General features: G+C 45.3%; 1 protein-coding gene across 12 annotated transcripts in view; it reads right to left on the reverse strand.

Moving 5' to 3' along the window:
• TENM4 (teneurin transmembrane protein 4) overlaps positions 1–27,720 on the reverse strand; it is a 755,206-nt gene that overhangs the window by 45,735 nt on the left and 681,751 nt on the right. For 9 of the 12 annotated variants that reach the window (XM_061343269.1, XM_061343268.1, XM_061343271.1 and 6 more), the window contains 6 exons: positions 26,354–26,621; positions 22,775–22,918; positions 21,561–21,810; positions 18,911–18,931; positions 11,563–11,795; positions 1,095–1,249 (listed from right to left, as the gene is read on the reverse strand). In XM_061343269.1, the coding sequence (XP_061199253.1) occupies positions 1,095–1,249; positions 11,563–11,795; positions 18,911–18,931; positions 21,561–21,810; positions 22,775–22,918; positions 26,354–26,621 (1,071 nt within the window). The remainder of the gene's footprint in view (positions 1–1,094; positions 1,250–11,562; positions 11,796–18,910; positions 18,932–21,560; positions 21,811–22,774; positions 22,919–26,353; positions 26,622–27,720) is intronic. The other 3 variants (XM_061343279.1, XM_061343274.1, XM_061343272.1) reach the window with 1 other exon arrangement.

The raw sequence follows: 27,720 nt of genomic DNA on the forward strand, positions 1-27,720 counted from the left end.
GGCTGCAACCAATTTGCAATCTGATGCAATTCAAGATTCTTGTTTTCCTGCTGTTGCTAATTTTGGCACCATGGCCCCCAATCAGTATTTCCTAGATGTTAATTCCATTCAGCTCTAAAATTGTGCTGGGCCAAATTAGGATGGAGGGAAGCAAAGAAAAACACCCCATGGTTAGCTGAGTTGTAATAACAGAGCATGGCACATAGAGCTAGTAAAATGAGTACTGCTGCGCCTGGTCTTTTTAGCCTAAAGCAACTAGCTTCCTGAGAAGTGAGCCTAAGGGAACCTGCCTTCCCAGGAAGCTGTGTCTCCTGCTGCTTGGGAGTGCTGAAAGAAGTCTGGGACATCGTTAAATCTCAGAGATGTCGGAGTTCACAGACATCATTAGGGTTGGAAGGGGCCTCTGGAGATCATCTGGTCCAATCCCCTGCCAAGGCAGGACCCCCAAAGCAGGCTGCACAGGGATGCATCCATGGTGGGTTTTGAATGTTTCCAGAAAGGGAGGCTCCAACCCCCCTGGGAAGCCTGTTCCAGTGTTCTGCCACCCTCAGCATAAAGAAGTTCTTTCTCATAGAATGGTTTTGGTTGGAAAAGACCTTAAATCACCCAGTTCCAAACCCCTGCCATGGGCTGGGATACCACACACTAGACCATGTCACCCAATGCTCCATCATGTTGGGGTAAAAACTCTTGAGGTTTAGTTTATGGCCATTTTTCCTCATCCTGTTGCTGGGCACCACTGAAAAGAGTCTGGCACCATCCTCTTGGCACCTGCCTTTGAGATATTTATATGCATTAATGAGATGCCCTCTCAGGCTTCTATTCTCTAGACTAAACAGGCCCAGCTTCCAAAGTCTCTCCTCATAAGAGAGGTGTTCCAGACCCTGATCATCCTTGTGTTAGGTCAGTTATGTCTTTCTTTCAGTCTCTATAGGATCTCTCTTTTTCACCCATTTTGATACCATAAATTATGTTGAGATGTAATTCTCCTTGAGCTCTTCCCCCTTTGTCAAACACGGGGAGGCACAGACATGAAGATAGGGTGAATGCATAGGCTTCTATTTTGTAGAAACCCAACCAAACCATCATCTTACCTGAGAAATATCCATGACAGAGTCACAGCTGAGAGGCCGAGCAGAGGTCAAGTCGTTGGAACCCAACACTGTTGAGATGATCCCATTCTGATCAATCCTCCTGATCATGGTGCCATCCACAAAGTAAATCAGCCCAAACTTGTCCACGGTGATGCCTGGGGAGGGCAAAAGCAAGACAGTCAGAAAGTAACAGCAACCTGACAATCATGGGATGAATAGAAGTTGGTGCCTGGTTTGACGTTCATGAAACAGTAAGGTTGGGAGGAATGTATGTTATGGCATTCAAAAGCGATGAGATGAGAGCTGGACATGGGGGACTCCTGTATCAGGAACCATTCCATGGAAGGCACTTCCAGGTGGCATATGATGCCATTTAGAATTCCCTGTTCACTTGGAAAAGGGCATGGCATTTGGTGAACCACTGAAAGGAGAAGGTTTTCTAATAGCTGTATGTCTTCCTAATAGCTATATTAGAAAGTCTTAAATTATATTAGTCTTACATGTTCAGAAACATGGTGTTATTGCTCATGGTATGAATATTAAGCCATGCACATGAACATATTACACTGGTGAATCTTTCAGAAATGGAGATGAAAAAGGCTGTGAAAGACCCATCAGGTGAATCAAATTCCAGGTGGATAAATGTGGAAGGCTTTTTCCTAGGATAATCCTATTAATCTGTAGTATTTCACCTATTTCCGAACTCTGCTCGATGATTCAGTTCATTGTCCAAACCTCCTTTGTAGACATACTCCTGTCAGTGCGTTTGAGGTCTGCTGACAGCAGTCACAGGCTGCTGATCCTCGCATCCTCACCTGCAGACCTGTGCCATTTCACTTATACCTAAGCATCATTTCTCAAGCGCTTATCTTAGCACAACCTCCTTTAATCCTCTTTGTCCCAGGCTAGCTACACTCTGCATCTTCCATCAGAGGATTTCATAGTGCTTTACACTTACTAATTAGACCTCATAGCAGCGTGTGAGTGTGATCATCCTAATTTTACATACCAGGAAAATAACAGATAAAGCCATTTGCACAAGGTCACAGAGAAAGTCCATGGCTAAGGAAGGAATAAAAAGTTAAGGGCCTCATTCACCTCTCTTTTATGCTAGTATAAATTAAAAATAACTCCACAGAAACTAATAGAGTCATCCATCTCATCTGCCCTGCGGTGGCAGAATTCTGCTCAGTGTAATATTTGAGGGGTTTAAAGACATTAAAAGAGCTTAAAGGAACAGTAAAAGAACGTAGAAGCCTTTAACACCCTTTTCTATGCTAGCCAAAATTCTGCCTGGGATAGACACTCACCACTGGGATAGTGCTGAGGCACTGGAATGGGTTGCCCAGGGAGTTGTGAATGCTCCATCCCTGGCAGTGCTCAAAACCAGGTTGGACAGAGCTTTGGGTGCTATGGTTTAGTGGGAGGTGTCCCTGCCCATGGCAGGGGGTTGGAACTGGATGATCTTAAGGTCCTTTCTAACCCAAACCATTCTATGATTCTATGAGAATATTGGGACCTTCCTGTTTGGTTTCTTTGGCTAGCAGGGTAGCAATCACTTGGCAAAAAGCAGGCATCAGCACTGTGCATCCTAGCAAGCATCTGGAGCTTTTCCAATCAGTGGAGAGCAAGACCTACTTCTAGGGTGCAATTCATATCACCCTACAGCAGATATCCAGAAGAGATTACATGAATCCTGCCAGAAACACCTTTTCCTCCCCACTGACTGTAAAAGGAGAGCACAGCAAATACCTCTAAAGGGAACGTTTATACTGCAGACAGATGAAATTAGTGAGATGAATCCTCACCCTCGTGTTTTTTTGGCTGTCATCATGGTGACAGAAATGATGGGAAATCTGTTTCAGACAGAAAGCTTTGAGGCTGTTCCTGAGGAAGCAATGAGACTTTGTGTTTTTCCACAGCGCTGTTTTACAGCCAGATCCCCTTGTTTGAAACATTTACCCCCAGTCTCCATCCGCTGTGAGCTCTGCTGTGAAGTACAGATGCAGCAGTTCACAGATCAAACATTTCAGAGTTAGACGTGGCAGGGACTAATCCCCTGATTGCTTTGGCAATTAAAATCATGGCCTTCAGCCAGCGCCGTAACTGTTGCATGGAGGTGGATGAGACGTAGAAAAACATCACATTTGGTCACACAAAAAGCCACAGAAGATGCCTGGAAGGAATGGCAGGAAAACCTTAGGACTAACCCATTGTTTGGGAGAAAAAACAAACCTCTCTGTTGAGCTGAGGTAAAGGAAGGGATTCAGCCATGGTTGCAACCTCTGCATTCAAAGTCAGTTAGGAGTCAGGAAAGTGCTGTTTCAGATCACTGAGTTGAATGGGAGTGGTGCATTTTATGCTAGGAGGTAAACCCAGCATTTTCCTTAGTTCTTCACAGCATCTCCCTGTCTGAAGGGCATCATTTTGACCTGGATTAGATATTGGACCATCAAAGAAGTGAGGTTTCAGAACAGCCTCTAGGGCAGTGAGGAAAATTACTTGCTGCTTTTAAGATGAAGTTCATTAATTTTGGAGGGGATTACATGGCAGGACTGCTGAGATAATGGATGACAGGACTAAATGACCCAAAAGATTGCTTCTGGTCCTACATTCCAGTACCTGTGTTTAATTCATGCTGAGATAGGGTTGATCTTTGCAAGACCATGAAACAAGAACCTCAAAGAGGAGCAGAAGGTACCTGTTGCACATCTGAATGCTACAGGAGCACTGGTGGCCATTTATTCTCTCTGTACAAAATAATCACATCAATTGCATTTTAGCACTTTGCCTAAGGCTTGCAGAGGGATCTGGTGGTAAAGGCATCACTATCTCACTGGCATCCATGGCTTTCTGGAGGTTGTCTTCACCTGCCATGAGATCTGTCAGCATTGTGCCCCAGTTAGTGCCCTGTTCAACGAGCCATCCAGGATATTGGCACATGTCTCCTGTCATCGGTGTCTGCTGTTGAAGTGAAGGTTACTGCTCCTCTAACTGAATGGCAAGTTCTTCAATGCTTGCTTGACAATCAGGAATGCAGCGGGACTCTTTAAGCAATATGGTAGATGTGCTTTTTCAGAAGAGGCGTGATAGAAGGTTTAGTTGATCTTAATTGGCTTTTGTCAAGCACAAGAAGCTCTCACCCATTCCTCAGTTCACAAGCAGTATTTTTCAGGGTGCCTGTCCATTACTCTGTGTGACAGGCCAAAAGCCAGTGAAGGGTGGCAGGCTGGATAATGTGATTTTAAATGAGGCAGAATTTTCTCTCTTACCTAGTTCCATATGTATTGGATTGGACTTATCAGCAGCGTGTGCTGACAGTCGATCAGGGTGTTCAGTGCTGGGGTCTGATGGCTGGTCTGATTAACCAGGTACAGCAATAATAGCCTGTGCATACTTTGGCTCTCCAGCCAGCTCTGATCAGTTGATAGAGGACAACTTTAGTTTGCATTCCGGCTTAGACAAAGAGCTGCACACCCAAAGAAGTGAAAGTGGGACAGCAAAGTTGCCACTTATCGTCCGACCCCAGGCAATGTGCATGTGTTCTTATCACAAAGCACTTCTCTGCTTATCCCTCTTTCACGGAAGCTAAGCAATCTCAATTGCCTTGCATTTCCTAAGATGTTCTGCAGGGTAACAGCATTTGCACTCTGTCAAAGCCCGAAATTCCCATTTGCACATGCTCCTCACATGGCAAACTGCTCCAATCCCTTCCTGACTTCAGCTGATTGCCTTGGAATCAAATCTAATTATGGAGAAGTAGCCCTGCTCTCCCACAGACAAGTGTCTTTGGATGGATGACTTCTGCAGAGTGGGAAAGAAGCATCTCACAGCTTCTTTACAGCAGACTGTAGAGGGTAGATTGGACTTTTCTGTGCTTCCCCCCTGAAAATGGCACAGTTCCAGCACTGGGAGCTGGCTCCTGCAAATGGGCACAGGAATGGGTAATTCACGTTACGCACATCAAGCCAAAGGCCTTGGCTCGCTTTGGCAGAAGGTTCCTCTCATGTTTCCATAGGAACATAAGGGAATTAGAGGCTTTCAGCACATAGCTCTTAGTTTGATCTCACAGTTACTGAGAGAAAACATCTGCTGCACTACCCAGGTAGCGTTGCAGATTCAAACTTCAAGCTCTGAGATGTGAAATACACACGTTCTAAGGTCATTCCGGCTCCTCTTGGAGAGATGGAGATCCCATAAGGAACAAGGGCTCGTAGCACTGCGTGCATCTCACCAGTGAGTTGGGCTGATAGGAAGTTGTGACGTGATGACATGAGCTTGAAACATCAGGACCTTGTAGTGTGAGGAGGTGACAGCACAACGTCATGCTGCAAATAACTACTGGGACATGATGCGTTTGTTCTGGAAGATGAACTGCTGAACGTGATGGCATTGCACTTGTAGCTCTACTTAGATGCTGCTTAAAACCCCTTTTAAGTAAAAACATAGGTGCTAAAGGAATCCATACTTGGAGCTTTCTTGTCTGGCTGGCTGCTGAATGACTGAGTGATAAAATGGCAGCTGAAAATCAATGTCAATAAGTACAGAGGAATTGGCAGGGGATGGAGTAAGCCTAACTAGTCATATGCAATGACAAGCTGTAAAACAGCTCATAGGAAAAAGATTTCGGACTTCCTATGAAAAGTTCCCTGCAAAGATCAGGTTTGTGCTCTGCAGTGGTCAAGGAGGCAGCCAGAAGACAGCAGTGGATTGGAGAGGAGAACAGAAATCGCTGTTCTGGCCCCCAAAAGACCATCCTTTTGTCTGCTGTGGACAAACAGCTTGTGGAAGTTATTAGCACAGGGTGCCTGGAGGAACAAAACTAGGTGTTGAGGGATGTTTATAGACCTAATGATGGTGGCATCTAAGCACAGAGGTGCAACCTCTTCAGAAAGTCCCTTAAATGTCGATGACTAGAATCATAGAATAGTTAGGTTTGGAAAGGACCTTAAGATCATCCAGTTCCAACCCCCCTGCCATGGGCAGGGACACCTCACACTAAACCATGGCACCCAAGGCTCTGTCCAACCTGGCCTTGAACACTGCCAGGGATGGAGCAATCACGGCTTCCCTGGGCAACCCATTCCAGTGCCTCAGCACCCTCACAGTAAAGAACTTCTTCCTTATATCTAACCGGAACTTCCCTTGTTTCAGTTTGAACCCATGACCCCTTGTCCTATCACTACAGTCCCTAATGAATAGTCCCTCCCCAGCAGTCTGGAGTGTTAGCAAAGAAAGACCACTCTATCATTGCTCCTTTCCCTATGTGCTTTTCCTGGCTACAGTAAGAGACAAGATGCTTTCTTCAATCAGCCTCTGGTCCTCCCTGACATTATTATTTGACAATAAAGCCGTTAACAGCTTGTGGAGGTGGAGTTTCTTCTTCTAATCCTGTCGACTTCATGACCACTTAGTGAACAACTGAGATTCTGTTTACATGTTCAGCAGGACACAGTGAAGGAAGCAATCTGTCCCCACACTAATTACTTCATTTTGCATTGTTTTCCTGGTGCTAAATGAATTAGACATCCCCCCACATAGACACACACACACACACACACACACACACACACGTCCCTTCTGAACTTGTCTTCCTATTGTGTCAGGCTTGTCACTGCAATCTCTCTTAATTGCAGGCTCCTTGGTAATTTCTCTGCCACAACATTTTCCCAAGGAGAACCACTGGTGAGTGCTCAGATGAAAACAAACGCTCTGACAAGCTGGAGTTTTAATTTTGCCTTTGGATTGCTTGTAGAAGAGGATCATTATTAGCAGATGATAATTAGAAAGTGGTAACACTTTAATTTGCAAGGATATATTGAAATTCATTAGCAGCTGCAAGCTTTGCTGTGCTTTGGGGCAAGTGAATTGGAAGTACTAGACCAGGTCCTAATAGCAATGAGAAATGACCCGACCAAACAGCTGCCACCACTATTTCATCTGATTGACCTGGCCTGTATTTGTACAGCCTGGCTTTATAACAGAAGTCAAAGACAGGGGAACGATGAAATTCCTGGGGTGGGCTCTATCCCTCCTAATATCTTGTCTAAGCTGATCATTTAAAGGCAGTTCTTTCTTGTTCAACAGAGAGAGATAAGAACCTCTGCCCAGAAGGAACTTCCAAGAAATGTATGGACGGGACAAGGGATAATGGTTTTGAACTGAAAGAGAAGAGATTTAGACTGGCTATAGAAAGGATTTTTATTGCTAGAAGGGTGCTGAGGCGCTGGCACAGGGTGCCCAGAGAAGCTGTGGCTGCCCCATCCCTGGCAGTGTTCAAGGCCAGGTTGGACACGGGCTTGGAGCAAGCTGCTCCAGTGGAAGGGGTCCGTGACCATGGCAGGGGTTTGGAACTGGAGGAGCTTTAAGTTCCTTTCCAACCCAAACCCTTCTATGATTCTATGATTCTATTTTATGTCCTTAAAATACAGAAGTAATTATCTTCAGCCAAAAAAATTATCTTTAGCCTTAAAAAGTAGTGTCCTGTGAGAAGTGGTGAGACTTGAAGAATTAACATTCCAAGTCCTTCCCTGGCCAGCTGATATCTCTATAGCTACAGAATAGTTCTCTAATCTCCTCAGCATTCACTTAGGAACGTTTATTCTCCTGCCAAGACAGGGAAGCAGAGGGTAACCTGAGGACTCCTGGTTACTTGTACAATGAATCATTCCTGTTTGGAACTATTATGAGATAGTCACATGAAGAAAGAGCATCTGATGGATTCTTCTGCCAGGACGAGCCACCGTGAAGGTACAAACAATGCTGATGATACATTGTCAGTGTGAGTTTTCACTGTTAACCATCTACTGAGGTGAATGGGAAGAGCTTCACACCTGCCAAAGCTTTTGCCTCAGCAGACTTTGCAAACTCAGGCTGGAACCAGATCAGGGAATGCTATTTATGAATTTTCCATTGGCATTGTGGGCTTTCTGGATTATTATTTTCTTGTTACCATTTTGCTTCGTGTCATTTCCTCTTTCACCCTCGATCTACTGATGTTTTGTGGGATTTCAGAGCTGAGAGGAATGAACGCATGCATTTTGCTGTCATACGATTGAGGTGCAAGAACGACCTCCTGAGAGCTTGAATTGCCAACAAGAAGGATTTCAGTGCTTTTCAGCTCTGAAAGTTTAAAGCTTTTGCTTTGAACTCCAAAGCTTTATTCGCTATAGCAAAGCAGAAACATAACACATAGAATCATAGAATGGTTTGGGTTGGAAAGGACCTTAAGGTCATTCAGTTCCAACCCCTCTGCCATGGGCAGGGACACCTCACACTAGACCATGTCATCCAAGGTGCTGTCCAACCTGGCTTTGAACACGGCCAGGGATGGGGCATTTACCACTTCTTTGGACAACCCATTCCAGTGCCTCAGCACACTCACAGTAAAGAACTTCTTCCTTATATCCAATCTAAACTTCCCCTGTTTCAGTTTGAACCCATCACCCCTTGTCTTACTACAGTTCCTAATGAAGAGTCCCTCCCCAGCATCCCTACAGGCCCCCTTCAGACACTGGAAGCTGCTCTGAGGTCTCCACACAGCTTCTCTTCTCCAGGCTGAACAGCCCCAACTTTCTCAGCCTGGCTCCATACAGGAGCTGCTCCAGCCCCTGAGCATCCTCATGGCCTCCTCTGGACTTGTTCCAACAGCTCCATGTCCTTTTTATGTTGAGGACACCAGAGCTGCACACAATGCCCCAGGTGAGGTCTCACGAGAGCAGAGCAGAGGGGCAGGATCACCTCCTTCGACCTGCTGGTCACACTCCTTTTGATGCAGCCCAGGATACGGTTGTTTTCTGGGCTGCGAGCGCACACTGAAGGCAGCTTAAAAGTCATCAAAACCTTGCAATATCCACCCATGTAGGGAAATAAATAATATTCCTCTTATCTTGCACAAGGGAGACTGGAGGAACAACAGAAGGTGTGGGGTGGTTTTCTCTCTGGTTGAACATAAAAGCGGTGCAGAAAATTGGATTACAGCTTTCTGGATCCCCTGAGCTCATGACTCATCTGCTGGGCTGCCTGAACCTCTCTGCACAAGTCACTTCATTTCCTTTGCACTCAGCCCCCTCATTTCAGTGAGACAATTTCTACACTGCAACCTGACCACGGGTGGCTGCTCCCTTTCTATAGCTGTGCCTCTGGCAATACTTTATCCCAATACAATGGTCACCTCGCGGGTGTCTGGACTGCTTGGAAGCCATGCTGGGACCTTTGAACATTACAAGGGAAGCAGTTTGGCTTTCAGTGTTTATTGGCACAAACCAGGTCTCCCAAGGTATATTTTGCTTCATCCTGCCAGGAAACAACTGACATATAACCAAGAAAGAGATTACAACTAGAGCTGACACAAAAGGTCGCTAAATCAGTTTGGGTTTCTCTGGTTCAGTAACAATAATGTCATCTCTATGTCAAGAAAAATAACTTCCTGAGATTCATAGAATCATAGAAAGCTTCGGAAGTGTCAAAGTTCCATCAGATCCTCTTTTTTTTACGGTTTTTCACCTTCCTTCCCATGCTGCAGTGTCTTCTATGAGCTACTTTAAAAGGGCTGATGTAGAATGACAACTGGCAATGACTAATGACAGCTTGCTCAGACAATGGGTCTGTAATTAATGGGCTGCTTGATCTCTATTGTTGTCATTGGCCTCACTAAGCTTTAAAAATAGCCTCAGAACTGTTCAAGACCATCCCTGCCCCAAAGAGGTTTTTGAGCAGAGAGAAGATGGGATGCACTGAAAAACCTGGACATGGCAGTGGCTTGAAGATTTGTACTTCTTCTGTATATTACTGTTAGCAATTCCCTGCTTATAACTGCCGTTAATCATAGAATCTCAGATTGGTTTGGGCTGGAAGGGACCTTAAAGTTCATCCAGCTCTGACCCCTGCCACGGGCAGGGACACCTTCCACTGGAGCAGCTTGCTCCAAGCCCCTGTGTCCAACCTGGCCTTGAACACTGCCAGGGATGGGGCAGCCACAGCTTCTCTGGGCACCCTGTGCCAGCGCCTCAGCACCCTCACAGGGAAGAGCTTCTGCCTAAGAGCTCAGCTCAGTCTCCCCTCGGGCAGGTTCAAGCCATTCCCCTTGGCCTGTCCCTACAGGCCCTTGTCCCAAGCCCCTCTCCAGCTTTCCTGCAGCCCCTTTAGGCACTGGAGCTGCTCTAAGGTCTCCCCTTCAGGAGCCTTCTCTTCTCCAGGCTGCCCCAGCCCAGCTCTCTCAGCCTGGCTCCAGAGCAGAGTCTAGCCAAGAACAGCAACAACAGCTCAGCTGACTTCACCTTGCTGCTTTTTGTGAAATAAGCTGTTAAAGGATCCCCAGGTTTTGCTGAGGGGTTGCTTTACAAAGAAGCTGGGATAGGCTTGGAAATTGTGAGGAAGAGGGGAGATACTGCTCCCAGATGCAAGGCAAAAGGAAACCTGCAGCACACTGGTGGTGGAGCCAAGAACATCTAATTCCTTGCAATCCCAATAGCTGGGCAAGAAGACACACAACAGGTGAAAATGCCGGATTCCTGACAGCGTTCTTTGTCCCTCTTCACAAACACTGCAGAAGGTGTGTGTACTAGCAGTGCTTCTACCTCATTTCTATTGCAAGGAGCTGTGGACAGCTGGGAGGAGCGACATCCTCCATATGCAGAGCTTGTTACCTTGAGACTGCCAGACTGAAGTCTTGGCTCCACGCAGGACTGCATATGTTTGGCTAAACCTGTTTTGCACAATTTAGTTCGCAGTCATGAAGGCTGTGTGATGCTTTTATGCTGATGTGACTGTGCTTTTATCTCATCTGAGAAAGCTAATCAGGAGCCAGGTGGAGTCATGATGAATTAAACCATTCCCGTATCAAAATCAGTGTCCACCCCCCACAGCTTTTAAGCTGGATGCCATGATATGTAATGTCAATGTATAAATCTCAGTATCTCTGAGCTGTATGATGGTTTTGCTGCTACTATATATAGTATATTATTATACACATCATATACATTAAATATATATAATATTTTCTGTTTAAAATATAATATATTCTATATACATATGTACATTCTATATACATATATATATCAAGGCTTATAGAGCTTTTTATTTTTGTAAAGCCAAAAAAGTCTCAGTGAACTGAAGTGAACCCAGACCAGATTGGGAAGGACCAAACACTGTTATTTGGTAAGGAGGAGTAGTGGCTAAATGGGTAAGAAATTGATGGGTGGATTTATTCTATTGCCCTTTGGACACATGGCCATCATTACATCCCTCTAGTTTGGCACTCCCCCCCAGCCACCTCAATAAGAAGAACCAGGACTGAGGGTGAGACATACCCACTTATTTACAGAGGCAAGCCCTTAGGATGTGCTTGTGGGTTAAGTGGGGAAGGTTTGCAATATCCAAGGGCATTGAAGAGGTCTCCATCACCACTAAACAAGCCCCTTTGTAAAAGACCCGTTTAGAAAAGCCTGTGGAGAAGAAGCAGTCTCACCCCTGGGATTTGTAAGGGTAGCATCAGTGCCTTTGCCTCCATCTCCGCAGCGGGTATCATCAAATGGGAGGCACTGATCCCCAGTTCCAGCCAAGACCTCGGAATTCTTCACAATGTCTTTCACTGATGTGGTTGACTTGATTTTATAGATACGCCGGCTGTTGGTGTCGGAGAGGTAGATGGAGCCAGTGATTGGATCTGTGGTCAAGTAATACTTATGGGCTGGGCTGTGGCTGAAAAACAAGGGTTTGATGTTATTATTTCCTTGGATGATTTGCTTCCTTAAGTCAATAACAGGCAATGCAAGCACTTTAGAGGATAAAAATGCATAGGGCAGACAGACTGTGAAAGTGGAGCAGTGCTGTACTGGACAATGTTAGTGCACAGTGTGTTACAGCACAGGATCCTGAGATAGAGATGTCACCAATCCCAGTGCCTGGGGTGATCTCTGGCATGGAGAGCAGCTACCAAAAGGAAAGGCTCACTGGCTTTAGCTAAAATCATGCCAGGAACTACTAGAGGTTGAGTCCCAGTGCCTGAGATTGCTTAGTTTACTTAATATAGACATAGTCCTGAAACTGGTGTTAGTGCAGTGCCAGAATGTGAAGGGAAAGCACAGTACATAGTACACTAGGGGCAGAAAACACAGGAAAAAATGAAGTTGAAAGCAAAAATCTGCCCTTCCCAGAAAGACCCCAATGCAAAACCCAAACGTGAACTCCCCAGTATAAAGCACTTGAAGATCTGCTCTTCAAGATCACTGTGTCAAGGCTTATCTGATGCTAGGGCTGACTCCAGCAAAGACTCTAGAGTCCTGTCCTGCCCTTATGGGGGTTAGGGGAAGTCCTGCCACTGAAATCAGCTGGACCTCAGTGAAGAGAGAAACAAAATGGTTCTTGGAGTGTCACATTTTGCCCTATACCAAACATGACCAAGGAGGAGAGCTGAGGAACCCTACCATCAGTCTCCTGTTAAACGCCACTCACTCATTGCTGCCTTGAAAAGGAGAAAGGGTGGCTGAGGAAAAGGGCTGAGCAGACAGGAAAAGCTTTTAGCTCTATGACTACAACACTAAATGATCCCAAGACTGAAGAAATGAATGAACTAGCACCACTTTATGGAGAGCATTCAATGGGACTGGCCAGAGAAACAACCAGATGAGTTTAGACACAGTTTTAATCATTGTCTTTCAAGGATTCTCTCTATAGTCCAATACTAAACTTATTAACTTCCTTTATTAGAAGTATTTACTACTAATGTGTATTGAACTGCATCTCTTCTAAGCCTGAAACCAATGTATTAATCTTGTAACACCTGCTGCCTGAACACAGGTCTCCTTCCTCCTATGAAAGGCTAAATAGTAATTAGAACAAGGATGAAAAAGTCTCTCCTTTTCTCCAGAACACCTTCAAGCTGTCTAAACTCATCAGGTTCCATGAATTCATACTAATCATAGAGGCCATAGTTCACAATTTCCCACTTAGTGGAATTGTTCCAGGAGAAGCTGGTTAGAAACCTGAGTGTCGATCACAGTTGACTCTATCCCTCATAATAAGAATTTTCCTCTCTCTTTCAACCTTTCTGTTAGGAAAATTAACCCCTCTTCAGACACTAGGAAATCGTTCTCTGCTTAGAAAAGCTCTAAGTTGGTTCTCCATTTGAATTACTTAATACTTTTTTTTTGGGGGGGGAAAAAGCCTTTCTGATTTATTCTGGAGTATTCCTTGTGATTTATCCTATTAAAGCCTGAACAGATTTCACCTCCACAAATGACACTGATTCTTGCTAAATAAAATGCTCTGACCTTCAAGACAGCTCCAGCTTGACAGTTCAGTCTCCATCTGTATTCCTTCCCAATGACAGCAGGCTGGGAGGGTATTATTTCATTTACCTGCATGCCACTCACACTAAGCAAGTGGCTTCAACCCTGGTGGAATAAGTTCCCTATGGGAATCCATCATCCATTCTGATCAGGGCTTTGTGTTTTTTGCTGACTGTTCTGTCCTAACAGAGCCCAGCTGAACGTCAGTCAGCTTTTGAGCTGTTCACAGTCTCTGTTTTGCATGAGAGGTGGACAAGAGGAGGATGTTTTTAATGGCACTTCGCAATTCTTTAGCATCTTTGCACACACACAGCTTTCACCACATCTTAGAGCGGGCCATTTGCAGATGGACAAAGGCAAATAACTTCCTTAAAGATGGAGAAAAATGGTGTCAGAACTGGAAGTTCCTGCTCCCCTTTCCTTTTTTTGGGGTTTACTAGCCTCACTCTGGTGCATTTTATTATTGATTATAAACTTTTCTAATCCCAGTTCCTGTGTCAAATGGACACTGAAATAAATGCTGATTACTTTTAACCATGGACCAGAGAACCAGGTAAAAGCAAAGCATTCATCCAGCAGAGAAGCTGAATGGTACCCAATTTACTAAGTAAAAACCTGTCATCTTAAGGTCATACTTTGAGTTGCTGCTGGTAACTCAAGTGTAGTTTTATTAATGGGGTCCTGAATCTAGATGCTGCGAAAAGCAGGTGTGAATTCGATCATTAAAACATTAGCTCTGACTGGTTAAACCTTACATCCTCTTCATAGCCAGATGCCACAGAGGCATACACACCTTGACTGGCAAATGTGCCTTGGAAGAGGTAGGGTAGGAACAACTGATTTTGGTTAACCTACCCATGGCATGGTAATACTCTTGGGTCATTTGGGTCTGGATTTCATTTGGCGAGCTGATAGAGGAACTCCCAAGTCATACAATTACCTTCCTAAACCTGATGTTATTCATGGTATAGGCATCCCCAACACACAAACTTTATCTTGGCTGCTGCATGGCTCTGTGCGAGTGATAGGAAGTGCTGGTTCAATGTTATCAGCTAGATTACTTATTTGTGCAAGCATGGCTTATCGTGGTCCCCTACACCTCACTCCATGTCTTTTGTGGGTACCCTGGGGTAGCACAGGCAATGAAGTATTTAACCTGGAATGTTTTGGGAAGGTAAAATACAAACTGCTAAGGATTGTCAAGCTGCCTCTGCCAATAGGCTTCAGCACTGTATTGGGAAGATGTCATGCTCTGCCCTTGTCCAAATCGCAGTGTTACACACTGCAGCTTTTGTTTAACACTTTCTTTGCAATGCATCAGGATGAGAGATGCTAACTAAGTAATGTAAAGGTCCCAGACAGCTTCCCTTCACCTGTGATAATGCATGAGCACTGGAGATGGGAACGCTGGGGCTTTGCTGTTTATTTAAAGCCACAATCAATAGGCAAATCCAAGTGGTAAATTGGACTGAACTGAACAACAAGTGAAACAAATCTGCCTGGGGCAAAGCAAGAAGAAGCAAAGGGAAGATTCTTTTCCCTTTCATCCTCTCTCATTGCTCAGTTAGATAACAGACCAAAACAAAAGACAGGACTCCTTACTGTTCAGAAGACTTAATCAGGTACAGTACTTGTAGTCTTAGAGTATATATCCCCCACATTGACATTGCCACCACTAGTGGCTGTGGGTGCAGAGCTCATTACCCATTCAGAGTGTTCCTTTAGCAATTAAACCTCTTTATAAGAAACCCTGAGCACTGCATTGATATTTGAAGCCCCTGAAGCAACAAACCCAAGTTGCAGGGTTGGGGAGGCCTGGTTCCTAGCCAAGAACAGCTACTTTGGTGGGCATTAGTTGGCAATGATGGTGTAGTCACTGGGAATGAAGACAGCTTCATAAGCAGAAGCTGTTCTGTAGCCCCAGGTGAAATGGAGGTGATACTGCTTCCTTGGATGATGTGATGTGCTGGGAAAACACAGGGAAATCTTCCAAGTCCACAGTGATCCCAGTTGTTTGGGGCTGTATGGGGTTACATGTATGCTCTCCCATACACCTGCCTTGTCCCCTTTCTTTCTTCATTTTCACTCTTTGGACAGGATAATGCCAGCACTACAGGGAGCTCTGCAGATATGTGAAGAGACTCAAATGCCATTTTAAAGAGCTTTACATGATTACTTACACACAGGCATAAGGAAGGACATTGATGAGTGAATAGGCAGACACAGGACACTCACGGATTGCTTCTGGTATCATATAATAGAGGCACAGGCTTTAAGCAAAGGTTGATATTATCCCCTTATTTTGGAGGAGTCTGAGGAAGGAACGTCCTGCTCCAGAGTGGGAAGCCAGTATTTAAGGAATAAAGATGAGAATAGGGAGATGGTCCCTGCTTTCAGCAGGCTGGATATAATATGTCAGCACAGTGGACTGCACCTTTTTATTGGCTTCTATTCAATGCCAGTGGATTCATCTCACTGAGCTTTAGATAGGTATAGGATGAATGCTAACATGTGAACTCACTGCCTTAAGTCCCTTTATAGGCAGTAGAGAGAAGTACCATCATTAAGGGGGTGATTTGGATGACTTACTTTAAAACATTCATCCTACAAGATGACCTGCACCTTAGCTACCCAAATGCAAGGGCATCTACCACCTACTGTACAGGATAACTTCTGTTAATGGCACCAGTATGGCTCTGGCTTCCACAGACACCAAGGTTAGTTACCCATCACATCTGATCTGAATAAACCCCTGGGGCTTCATTGGCTCTCATGTGTCTGTTTAAGGACACGAAACCACCTCTGTAAACCCCCTGAGCCTTGCTGCCCACGTGCATTTGCTGGTGACTAAAGAACCACCAAATTCCTGCAGCCAAGTGCTATATGTTGAGCAGGGCTGTGTTTCCATGGCTCCATAGGAAGCACCCTGCAGCTCACAGACAGAGGATTTTATTATAGCTCGTGTGAGGTACTGGTCTTTTTCTTTTTCCCTGGGAGACATTCAATAGATTAATACATAAGGAGGCCACGCAGTGCAGTTGAGCTGAATTTACACTTGGCCTTTTAGTGTTTTCAGTTTGTGTGCGATGCCCAAAGCTCTTCTTAGTGTCACAGGCTGGATAATAAAACTTCATAGCGATGCCATAAGCCAACCCAGGGACTGCAAAGGACTTTTGATCTGATCCCAGAGCAGTTTTCTGAGATGCTTCTTTGCCTCTAATGGTAGATTTGTCTCCCTAAGGTATGAACGGAAACAAGAAAGGAAGAATCTAGTTAAGTGTGGCCACTTTTTGTGTATTTACAAGGCAGAAATGCCTCAGTGCCTTCCATGTTCCTGCAGGGAAAAGATAATGAGAATTAACTGCAAAGTTTCATTTCCATGCTTGGAAAGTCCTCAGCTTCTATAAGCCCATCTAGACAGGTCCATACACAGACACACTGGAGCTGGTTCCTATCCATCTAGTAGTGAATGCCAGATGGGTGTAAACTCGGGAGGCAGCACAATTTGGTGATGCTTTTTGGTCTACCTAATGTCCCCAGTGTTCTACACACAGCTATGATGGAGTCAGACCTTGGTGACCTATGCTGTGCTGTACAGCCAAGCCTCTTAGCTGGTAGCTCCAGAGCCTCTGGTGATCAGGCTCACCACAGGCTATGCAGTGAGGAGGAATTCTTTCCCTTGAAGTGAGGAAGCTTTTGCACATGGATTGCAGCTTTTCCAAGCCACCGGGATTCAGTCCTGTGGATCTCACCCTTTGCCTGTCAATGGTGGCAAGCTTAGGACCTTCTGGAGCTCAGCGCACTAGAACTAAGGTTACACTGACTCATTTCCCTATGGCTCAGGAGTGAAAAGGCTTCCTAACATGAAGTATTATGGCAAATCATAGAATAGTCAGGGTTGGAAAAGACCTTAGGATCATTCAGTTCCAACCCCCCTGCCATGGGTAGGGACACCTCACACTGACACAGAAATGATGTTAGCTCTTAGGGATGACTCCCTTAATGCACTCACAGCTGGGAATATTTGATCTCACCTCCTTCCTCCCTCCCTGGTTCCCTTTGGATGCACTGGAGCAGGCATGTCTGGGCTTTCTATCATTTCATTCCTTAGCCTTTAGGAATTGCCTGAAGGCTGAAATCCTGCCAACTTAGTAAGGCTCTAGTGGCATCTGCAGCATTTGTGGCCAGTCCATACATCTTCACACAGTCACTGCCTTCATATATAAAAATTCCTCTTGTAACAGGTATTTGGCTGTGGCTTTTTGCTGTCAAAGCAGGTGCAGGTTGGTGGCTGTGTATTTCTAGGGCATTAAGGACACAACCTGGCTGATCTAAAGAGAAATGAGTTTTTCTATTGCCTTCAAATGATGTGCAAGAGGGAGCCGGGGGGCTGGAACTCAGCCTGATGAAGACAGTCAGGGCAAAAGTTCTGTGTACCGACCTCCCAGCCCTGCTAATAGATGCTTTGGGCCAGCCCATTATGCTGTGGAAGCTCAGCCCTTTATTAATGTTCTGGCAAGAAGACAAAACCCCAGTTTCTACTCAATTGCATTTCCAGACATGCAGATAAAATGAACGTTTCTGGGTTTGCATAGCCTCTATGAAGTGGAAGAAACTGCAAATAAAAAGCATGTAGCAAGAAAAATCCCAAATGCAAAGAGAAAACCGTATATATATATGGTTTATTTCATATATATATAGATATAAATGCATGAAATAACTCCAACTCCACAGGGTAAGCTTCTAATTTAGAAAGCAACCAGGGAGAAGGATGGGAAACTTGTCAGAGCCAGAGCAACCCTTGCAAACACAGATAGTGACAGGAGGTTGACATCTTCCGGAATGCAACTGATTGGATCAAACCCACTGAAACTCCAGTGAACCCAAGTGACAAATATCCTTAGTGACAAAGCTCCAGTTTAGGAGTCTCTCTTCCATCTTGTTTTCTTGTCACTACTCTTTCTCTTTCTTTATTGCATCTCCTGGCTGAGGTTCTGAGTTGCACTGCCTCCAATCTGAGCCTGGCACACTTTCACATGCAAAAGCTCTGTGTGAAGGGCTCAGACTAACCGAAGTAACAAACACTTGCTTCCCTAGGTGGGTGATGCTGGGGTAGATCTGACCCTTCTTTATGCCTCTTAAACTCCCCAAAACCCAAAAGAAAGGCATGTCACCATATAAGAATGATTTGTCCACCCTACCTATTCCAGTGATCTGTATCCTGACACTGTCCCCATTTCACTTCCTTGGCTAATTCCCACCCATTTTTCCTTCCACCCTCCTCCTCTTGTTCCCCTTGTGTCTACACTTCCCCTGCCTACAGCTATAACAGCTCAAGCAGAAATCTGTGTGACTCTGCTCTGTGATTAATGGCTCCCAGTTCTGATGACTGATTGCCTATGCCAGTTTTAATCACGGCAGCTTCATTTGCTCTTGAATCATCTGGAAATGGCACTTGTGGATCACTGTGTAACAACATGCAACGAGACAGGGAGTGGCAGAAGAATTCTCTACTGGTTGGCTTACCTATGTCTGAAATCTTTATTTCTGACAGAAGACAGGAAAGCAGGGAATAGAAGAAAGAATGAGGCGTTAGCAGCTCAGTTCGATGCATTATTAGCAGATTGAAAACTTGACAGTAACTGTATCATACAATGCAATAATAAATAAAGACTTAGCTGGAATGACACTGATATATTTTATACTGGATATTACTTGGCAGTGAGCTCACTTATGTACCGCTGCATATCACAAAGGAAGCGTGATCTCACCTGCTTGGAGTTAGTCACTTAGGCAAGAGATAGGAGCAGGCAGAGTGGATCATTCAGAGCGGTACTGAGCATATGCAGATATCTTTACAGGTTTTTCCACTCAAAGCAATACCTTGTGTGTGACAAAGGTAACTTAACAGTTGCACAGTTATGGGTGGCAGCTCATTGCCAAAATCTCATGAACTTTAGCCCAAACGACTGAACTAATGCTGAGCTGGGTATTTCTCATGGGTCTATTACATACCCATCTGCTGTTACCTATAACCCACAGCGTGTTTGCTTTCCTCTCCACAAAAGAACACTACACTCAGAAGATGCCCCCCCAAACAAAACCCAACACCCAAACAGTGAAGGTGTAAATCTCCGAGGAGATGCTGATGTGAGAAGACACAAGCAAACTCTATGGCTTTCCTCCATAGCTCTCAGTCAGCTGGCATCTGAGCCCACTCAGTTTATGGCACACCAGAGTGAAGAAATGTTCATTAGATCCAGTAACCTAAGTGTTTGCACAGATGAAGCAGCAATAGCTCCGGCAGATTTAACTCTGGAGTGAATTTCACTCTGTGGCTCTGCACAAAAGCCAACAAGGCCACTCTGTCAAGGCTTCCAATTCTCTCTTGCCCAATGAGGAAATGCTCTGCAAAACCTCCACTCAGTCTGGTATTTCCACTGACAATGAAACAGGGATTGCGTTCTCAAACTTGTACTTCTGGGAACAAGGTATTAATCCCACTCAGTTGCACTAGGATTTGGGCCCCAAATCACCTAGGCTCTTCTGGAAATCTCACCTTTGGTCATTACAATAACTTTTTGGCATCGGAATAATATTACATTCTTGAACGTGGACCAGGTCTGAAGATTTATTGCAGCTTCCCACCTTACAAACATGAGAGAAACGATGTTCTCATGTACCACAATGGAATAGCAAGAATCAGGTTCTTGCTTACAGACTCAAAAGGTATCCCAGGCCTCTGAGAGGTAAACATCTCACTGTGGGCTTCCTAACTCAATGAAACTTCCTGACTCCCTTATTGCCCTGTGAGCATACCAAGACAGCTATTCTGTATGTGCCAGCCTTGTGCTGACTGTTTGGACTTCGTTTTCTCATACACAGTGATCTAAGACTATGGTTCTGAGTGCCAAATAAGACCTTCAGCAAGGTCTAAGGACTCTGGAGTGTCTGTAAATGAGGGACTAGTGGGATCTTGCATCAATTTTTATGCAGATCAGCTCTTTTTATATGTGGCCTTGTGGAGCAAATGGAAATACAAAGCAAAGTTCTACGGGACACTGCTGCTCTAGGAAACTGTGGAGCAAGCTTCTACATGTCAGTCCTTGCAGAAAAGAAGCCTTACATTTGTCCTTAGCAACCAGGACATTAAATGTGAGTCGAGCAGGGAGGTTCCTACTTTTGGAAACATTCTACATTTCAGGCCAGGTCTTGAGAGGCAAATGGGAACATGAATCTTCCTACCATGCTAACGTCATATCAACCTCTCAGGACGTTAGGCTGAGCCTTTCAAGCAGAGACAACTCATTCAGAAACACTCATTTAACTCTACTGACTTTCCTGGAGTCAGTCATGTCCAGCCACACAGAGTCTAGAACCTGGTGCTCTTGAAGTGTGTAATTGTATTTGTTATAGATAGATAGCAAAACTATTCCCAATGAAGTCAGTTTGCAATTTTCAGTCACCATCTATTTAATTTTGTCAGAACTTAATGCAAATCTTTATTTTTCCCTCTCCCTCCTTGTTTTCAATGGATGTTCCTTCCCCATCCTCCCTATTTCTCCTAGTATATGTATTTCCTCCTTTGTAATTTGGGATTAAAAGGAGACACTTCACTTCCTTTCAGATGATCCACCTATATGTGCACCCTGACACTGATGTTCAGGTAGGAACTGAGGGGGGCTGATGAATTTGTCCCCATGAAACACAACTTAGAAAGACCCAGTCTGTGACTACTTTGAGTGATCATCCTGTCTTAATTATGAATGATCATTTGCCCTGATTAGCCTCTACATATCATAATCGTGCTGTGCCCTTTCAAGCTATCTCTGGGGCTTGCTGTGCCCTTCCAAGTCATCTCATCATTTTAGGTCATTTCTAGGGCTGATTGTTAATGTTAAGGATTCCCACTGGCCTCTAACTACACAAAAGGCAGACTTCAACACAGTTTGATTTAGCAGCACAATAATGTGCCAATATTTTTGGGGTGTGATATATTTCTGTGTTTCTCTGGTGTAAATCAAAGTCAGCAGAGTTGCAGAAGAGGCAAATCTGGACAGCTTCCTGTTTTCCTGGGGGGTTTCTTTAAGAGTTTTGCTCATTTTCCTTTTGGATACATCATATTTCTGCAGAATTTAAGGGCATAATTGTAATGGGCACATTCAGTAGAGCGTACCTCAGCTCCAGTATGTTGGTGACATTGCCAGAGGGAAAGATCCTTCGGATGTAGTTGAAATCTCCAACATAAAGACTTCCATCAGACCCACATGTTAGGGCAACAGGAGCCAGGAGTTTGTTCCCATCTGCAAGACCATTGCAGCTTGGACAAGAGATGCTACGTCTGCGGCCGTTGCCCATAATGCTTCCAATTACAGGCGGCTGCTGGGAGATAAACTGGTTTTCCCCATTTCCTTTATGTAAGATGCCTAAGGAGAGAAAACAGTAATGAGGACATTGAAGAGAGACAGGGAAACTGAGAACAAAGGGAGTACAAACTGGCAATCCCAGAAGGGGAATTTATCATGTAGCAAAGGAGGTTTATCATCTATCATAGTGTTTTGTGATGGTTTCTAATGAGGAGCCCTTTATCTGGAGTATTTTTTATAGACCCATTGAATTTTTGGCACAACAAAAGTATTTTGGGAGAACAAGACTGCTTTTAACATTGAAGGAAATAGACTTTTCAGCATCTCATGACTTTTTACCTGTCTTTTCTGTCCCTGCTTGCTTTGTAATTTGGAATTTACCAGGTAAAAAGAAATCACAGAGCTCATGAAAAGACAAGGGACAGGAAGACCATGGTGCATTCTCTAGAGAAATGTTTCATCTGCAAAGCTTTAGAGAAGCTCTGTTGATGTTCCCTGTAAGCGTAGTGTTTTCAGCAGTGATGTGGGCTGAATTAGATGTTTGCTCCCACACCACTGCTACCATCCAGAGGGACACAGTGCTTCTGTCTTTTAAACATGTTCTGATCACCCTCAGTCTTGAGCAGCCTTCAAGGACCCTGACACCTTCCACTTTCCCTTATGTCCCGTGAAGCCTCTCATTTCTACAAGTACACTTGCACATTGGAGGATGTGTCTGGGTGGAATTATGCTCAGTGGTATGATTTTAGGACTGTTTTCCTTGTTAATACCCTTGTTTTAAGACACTACAAAGTCAGACATGCCAACATTCAACTACTTCACAATGGCAAGCTTCTTTTGCATTTACACGCACCAAATTGCTTATAAATGTAGGATACCAGAAATAATATGTTAGGAAAATGCATGAGAGGCTACATTTATTGATCGGGTTTCTTTTCTTTCCTTTTCCTGAATTCTTAGTAATAAGAAGCAAGTAGGCCTTGCAACAGCATGTAATTCCTGATATGTGTTACAGACAACCTACCACTCTGTATGTTGAGGGCATGGTGTTTATCCAGGGACCATCCTCCAAGTTTGGAAGCATCAATTTCATAACCCTGAAGCACGGCTGTCCTCTTCTCCCACAGGATCAAGTCAGGACAGGATTCATACTCATAACCTACTGAAACTAGGAACAAGAGAGAAACAAAAGACCCCCAAGGTTAGTAACCCAGAAGTGCACACCCAGAGTTTCAACTGAGAAGGGGTAAGAGCATTTCTACAGGCAACTGCCAATTCCATTTAAATGTCCTCACCATAATGCAGAGTCCTAATAGCTTTCCCTTTAAAGTCCATCCTGCATTCATAAAGGTCAATGCAGTTGCAGGTGTTGGGTAAATGTGATAAATACTAAAAAGGCACTGGTTTAGAGGCATATTTGAAACCAACGGGGATTCCAGGGTGTAAAGCACTGCCTGGGCTCATGGGGAGTATTTTATTATCTACTATCTTTGATCAAAGTCTGCATGTCAGGCACTTGCTAAAAACCATGTCCTTTCTTGGAAAGTAAAGACTTCTCCAAATGGGTCATGGGGCAGCAAATCCCTCAGAGGCAGCAGTCTTAGACCAGGCTGACTTGTGGCCATTGTCAATGTCAATAGCATTTGCTTGTCATGATGTCTCATCAGAACCTATAAAGAACACACTGGAGTTAAGAGTAAGAAGATGTCAGTAAAAGGAAAATTGTGTTTTTGACAGGATAATGACCCCTTGATGATTTTCTCAGAAGCAGCAGGAGCAGTCTCATTGATCCGCTTTTCTTCTGCCCTACCTGATCTTTTCAGTGCTAACAGCTGAAGCAGAGCAGAGCTGCAAGTCCTACACAATGAAAAGCAATTACATAGCTCATTTTTTATTACTAGACAAAAAAAAAAAGGTCTGATTTTACAAGTTTCTCAGCCTCCTTGAAAAGTGCTGAGCACTGAGTGAACTCAGGATCCCCCACCAAATACAGCCCTTTACCAGATCAGACGGTATCACAGGAAGATGTAAATTAGGAAATGAAGGTTTGATATTTTCCACTCTTCTAGAGGAGGACATCACTGAAAGCCTGAATGATGATGTCCTCAGATGTGGTGGAGTATTCTCAGGCTGCAGAGCTATATCATGGAGCACTCCAGGACCCAATTCTGGTTTCAAAGACGTAAACATAGCCTTTCAGGGTATGCCACCAGCATGTTTCCCAGTGTGGACTCCAAACTGGATAAGGCTCAGCAGGTTATATCATCCAGCCTGCTCAAGGTAGCTGAGCCTGAGTGAGAGGAAGGCATCCATTCCTCCTCCTAGAAAACAAGGCCCTCTACAGCTCTTCTAAAAAGACTTATCTTCAGTTGGCTATGAGGCATCAGTCAACATCCCTTCTGTCAACAAGAGCTCTATTTGCTCATTTGGGATCTCTCCCATTTTGCTGGTATCATATTCTCGGCCACATGAAAGGTCCAGTCTGGACTATCAAAGACCTGTAAGTGAATGTCCTCTGGTTGCTGACCAGATGGGAAGCAATCACTGCAGAGCTGCATCACCCCTGCTCACGGTACTCAAGGTATACTCTTCTCTCCACTACCATCACACAGGGCTCACTGGGTGAGGCCTGAGATGGAAGCAGGAAGAGGAATGGAGTGTGTCTGCATTCATTCACAGCACAACTTCCTGCCCCACCATGGACTTCAGCTTCTGCCCCTGTCGAGTGGGTGGCAGGGGCCACAGTGCTTACAGTAATAAGCACATTGATTATGCAGAACCTTCCTACTCTCTGCCTTGCACCTTCTGACAGTGTTTTGCAGATGTAAATCAATGCACAAAGTATAAGAAGAGCATCATGCTCCAGTTTGGGATGGAGTTCTTGGGATGGAGTAAACTAAGATTAAAGCAATCCTGAAGGTCAGGCACAAGGAGGAATGAAGACAGGGCTCAGCTCTAGGAATTTCTTTCAAAGCAGTGCTGACAGCTTTTGGCTATAGGTGACAGGTAGCCAAATGCCTCTAATCCCAGTTCTTTTCTTCTGTATGAGTATGATGGCAGCAGCTCAGGATGTATGAGCTGGGCCATGAGCCAGAGAACAGAGCAGGATTCATCTGCTGGGGAAATGTGTGCTGTGTGAGCAGCTGGGCCCAATCCTCTCCAAGGAAACTGCAGTGAACCAGCAGGGACCACTTCCTGTGTTAGCAGTATGGACCATACCGATCTGATGAACAAACTAAAGCTGGCCAGGGACAACAAGGACAACAAGAAAACTTCTATAGGTGTATTGGTAATAAAAAGAAGACTAAGGAAAATGTGGGCCCTGTCTGGAAGGAAACAGGAGACCTGGTTACCTGGGATACGGACAAGGCTGAGGTACTCAACGTATTTGCCTCAGTCTTCACTAGCAAGTGCTCCAGTGACACTGCCCAAGTCACAGAAGGCAAAGGCAGGGACTGGGAGAATGAAGAGCTGCTGTATGAGAGCAGGTTCAAGACCTTCTAAGGAACCTGAAAGTGCACAAGTCAACGGGGCCTGACAAGATGCATCTGCAAGTCCTGAGGGAACCGGTGTATGTAGTTGCCAAGCCTCATCCATCATATTTGAGAAGCTGCAACAGTCTGGTGAAGTTCCCACTGACTGGAAAAGGGTAAATATAAACCCCATTTTTAAAAAGGAAGACTAGGGGAACTACATGCTAGCCAGTTTCACCTCAGTGCCTGGCAAGATCATGGAGCAGACCCTCCTGGAAACTATGCTAAGGCACATGGAAAATAAGGAGGTGGGTGATAACAGCCAACATGGCTTCACTAAGGGCAAATTGTGCCTGACAAGGCCAGACAGACACTGCATGGAGCAGCCTGAGGAGAAGGACTTGGGGTGTTGGGTGAGGAGAAGCTCCCCATGACCCGGCTTCAGTGAGCACTTGAGCCCAGAACCCCCCCGTGTGCTGGGCTGCACCCCCAGAGTGTGAGCAGCAGCTCAGGGAGGGGATCCTGCCCCTCTGCTGTGTGAAGGGGAGACCCCCCCTGCAGCCCTGATCCAGCTCTGGGGCAGCAGCACAAGAGGGACGTGGAGCTGTTGGAGCGAGGCCAGAGGAGGCCATGGAGCTGCTGCGAGGGCTGGAGCAGCTCTGCTCTGGAGCCAGGCTGAGAGAGCTGGGCTGGGGCAGCCTGGAGAAGAGAAGGCTCCTGAAGGGGAGACCTTGAGAGCAGCTCCAGTGCCTAAAGGGGCTGCAGGAAACCTGGAGAGGGGCTTGGGACAAGGGCCTGTAGGGACAGGCCAAGGGGAATGGCTTGAACCTGCCCGAGGGGAGACTGAGCTGAGCTCTTAGGCAGAAGCTCTTCCCTGTGAGGGTGCTGAGGCGCTGGCACAGGGTGCCCAGAGAAGCTGTGGCTGCCCCATCCCTGGCAGTGTTCAAGGCCAGGTTGGACACAGGGGCTTGGAGCAAGCTGCTCCAGTGGAAGGTGTCCCTGCCTGTGGCAGGGGTTGGAACTGCATGAGCTTTAAGGTCCCTTCCAACACAAACCTATGATCAAGGACAAGGTCTGTGCATTGCCACTCAGCTGCTTCTAAAAAGAGCACAAGCCCTGGGGTCACTCACCAAAGGCTTCTGAGAGCCCATACACCTTCTGGCTGTAGACGTCTGTCTTGTCCCAGATGAAGTAATAGGACAGGTCTGGTGCTGCTGCAAACCACTTTCTGAAGAGGCGTCCCTCGACGGCCACCATGAGGTGGACTTTCATGAGGTTGAAGGGGATGGTGGGGTGGGTCATGCTGATCCTCAGCACTGATTTGTAGCCAGCTGTGCGGCTGCTCAGGTAACTCACTTTTATTTTACTGCCGGAAACATTAATCTCCTCCTGTAGAGCCTGTGGAAAACCAGTGCAGGAGGTGTTAAATCAGCAGCGAGCAGACAGGAAAAGGCAGTGAAGCTGTAATTTATCAAACACACCTTTGCAAAAGCTCTGGTAGACACATCTAAAAAAGCAGCCCATTAGGCACCAAGTATAAAACCATATATGTAATTTATAGGATTAGTTGTGGAAACAAGGAATGCCCTTGTCTTTCTTCATCTCTCTTACATGGGATAGCAGGAGACCAAAGTATCTCATTGAAGTCATTATTTACAATGGGACTTACTGTCCAAAGCAGTCCCAGCACCTATGGCTAAAGGAGCTCCCAGTCTGAGATAATCCCAGCACATCAGTTTAGCTTCCATTTTCTGTCTTATTCTTCTAGGTTTATATGGCTGCTAATTTTTGCCTCCTGGCTTCTTTGTCCCAGTGAAACATCAAGTCCTACTTGTCCTGTATCCTTATGGATGTTCCCTGGTCCCGATCATAACCTGCCATTCTCTCCATGTCATTGGTTAATCTTGCTTCCACCCTTCCTCCTCTGACTTGCCCATTTCTTCTTCTTCTTTGACCCTGCTCCTCTCTTACCTCACCTCTGACCCTCTTTGTCTGATCTACCTCCAGCCTTTTCTTTCCTGTGCCCTGATCATTATTTTTTACCTCATATTTGCTCCTGCTTACAGAATCATGGAATGGTTTGGGTTGGAAAGGACCTTAAGATCATTCAGTTCCAACCCCCTGCCATGGGCAGGGACACCTCACACTAAACCATGGCACCCAAGGCTCTGTCCAACCTGGTTTTGAGCACTGCCAGGGACGGAGCATTCACAACTCCCCTGGGCACCCTCTGCCAGTGCCTCAGCACCCTCACAGTAAAGAACTTCTTCCTTATCTCCAACCTGAACTTCCCCTGTTTCAGTTTGAACCCATCACCCCTTGTCCTATCACTACAATCACTGATGAAGAGTCCCTCTCTGACATCCTGGTCGCTGCTTAAAATTCCTTCCCCTTTGACCTGCATGATGCAGCTTTTGGCCTGACCTATCACCATCAACCCCTTTCCCTTCCCTTGTTGCTTCCCTTCCTTTCCCAAATTTCTTTATGTTCCAGGTGA

Source organism: Neopsephotus bourkii, unplaced genomic scaffold, assembly GCF_033783945.1.
Source record: "Neopsephotus bourkii isolate Nb327-2 ecotype Australia unplaced genomic scaffold, CSIRO-AGI_Nbou_v1 NB_1825, whole genome shotgun sequence".
Lineage (NCBI taxonomy): Eukaryota > Metazoa > Chordata > Aves > Psittaciformes > Psittacidae > Neopsephotus > Neopsephotus bourkii.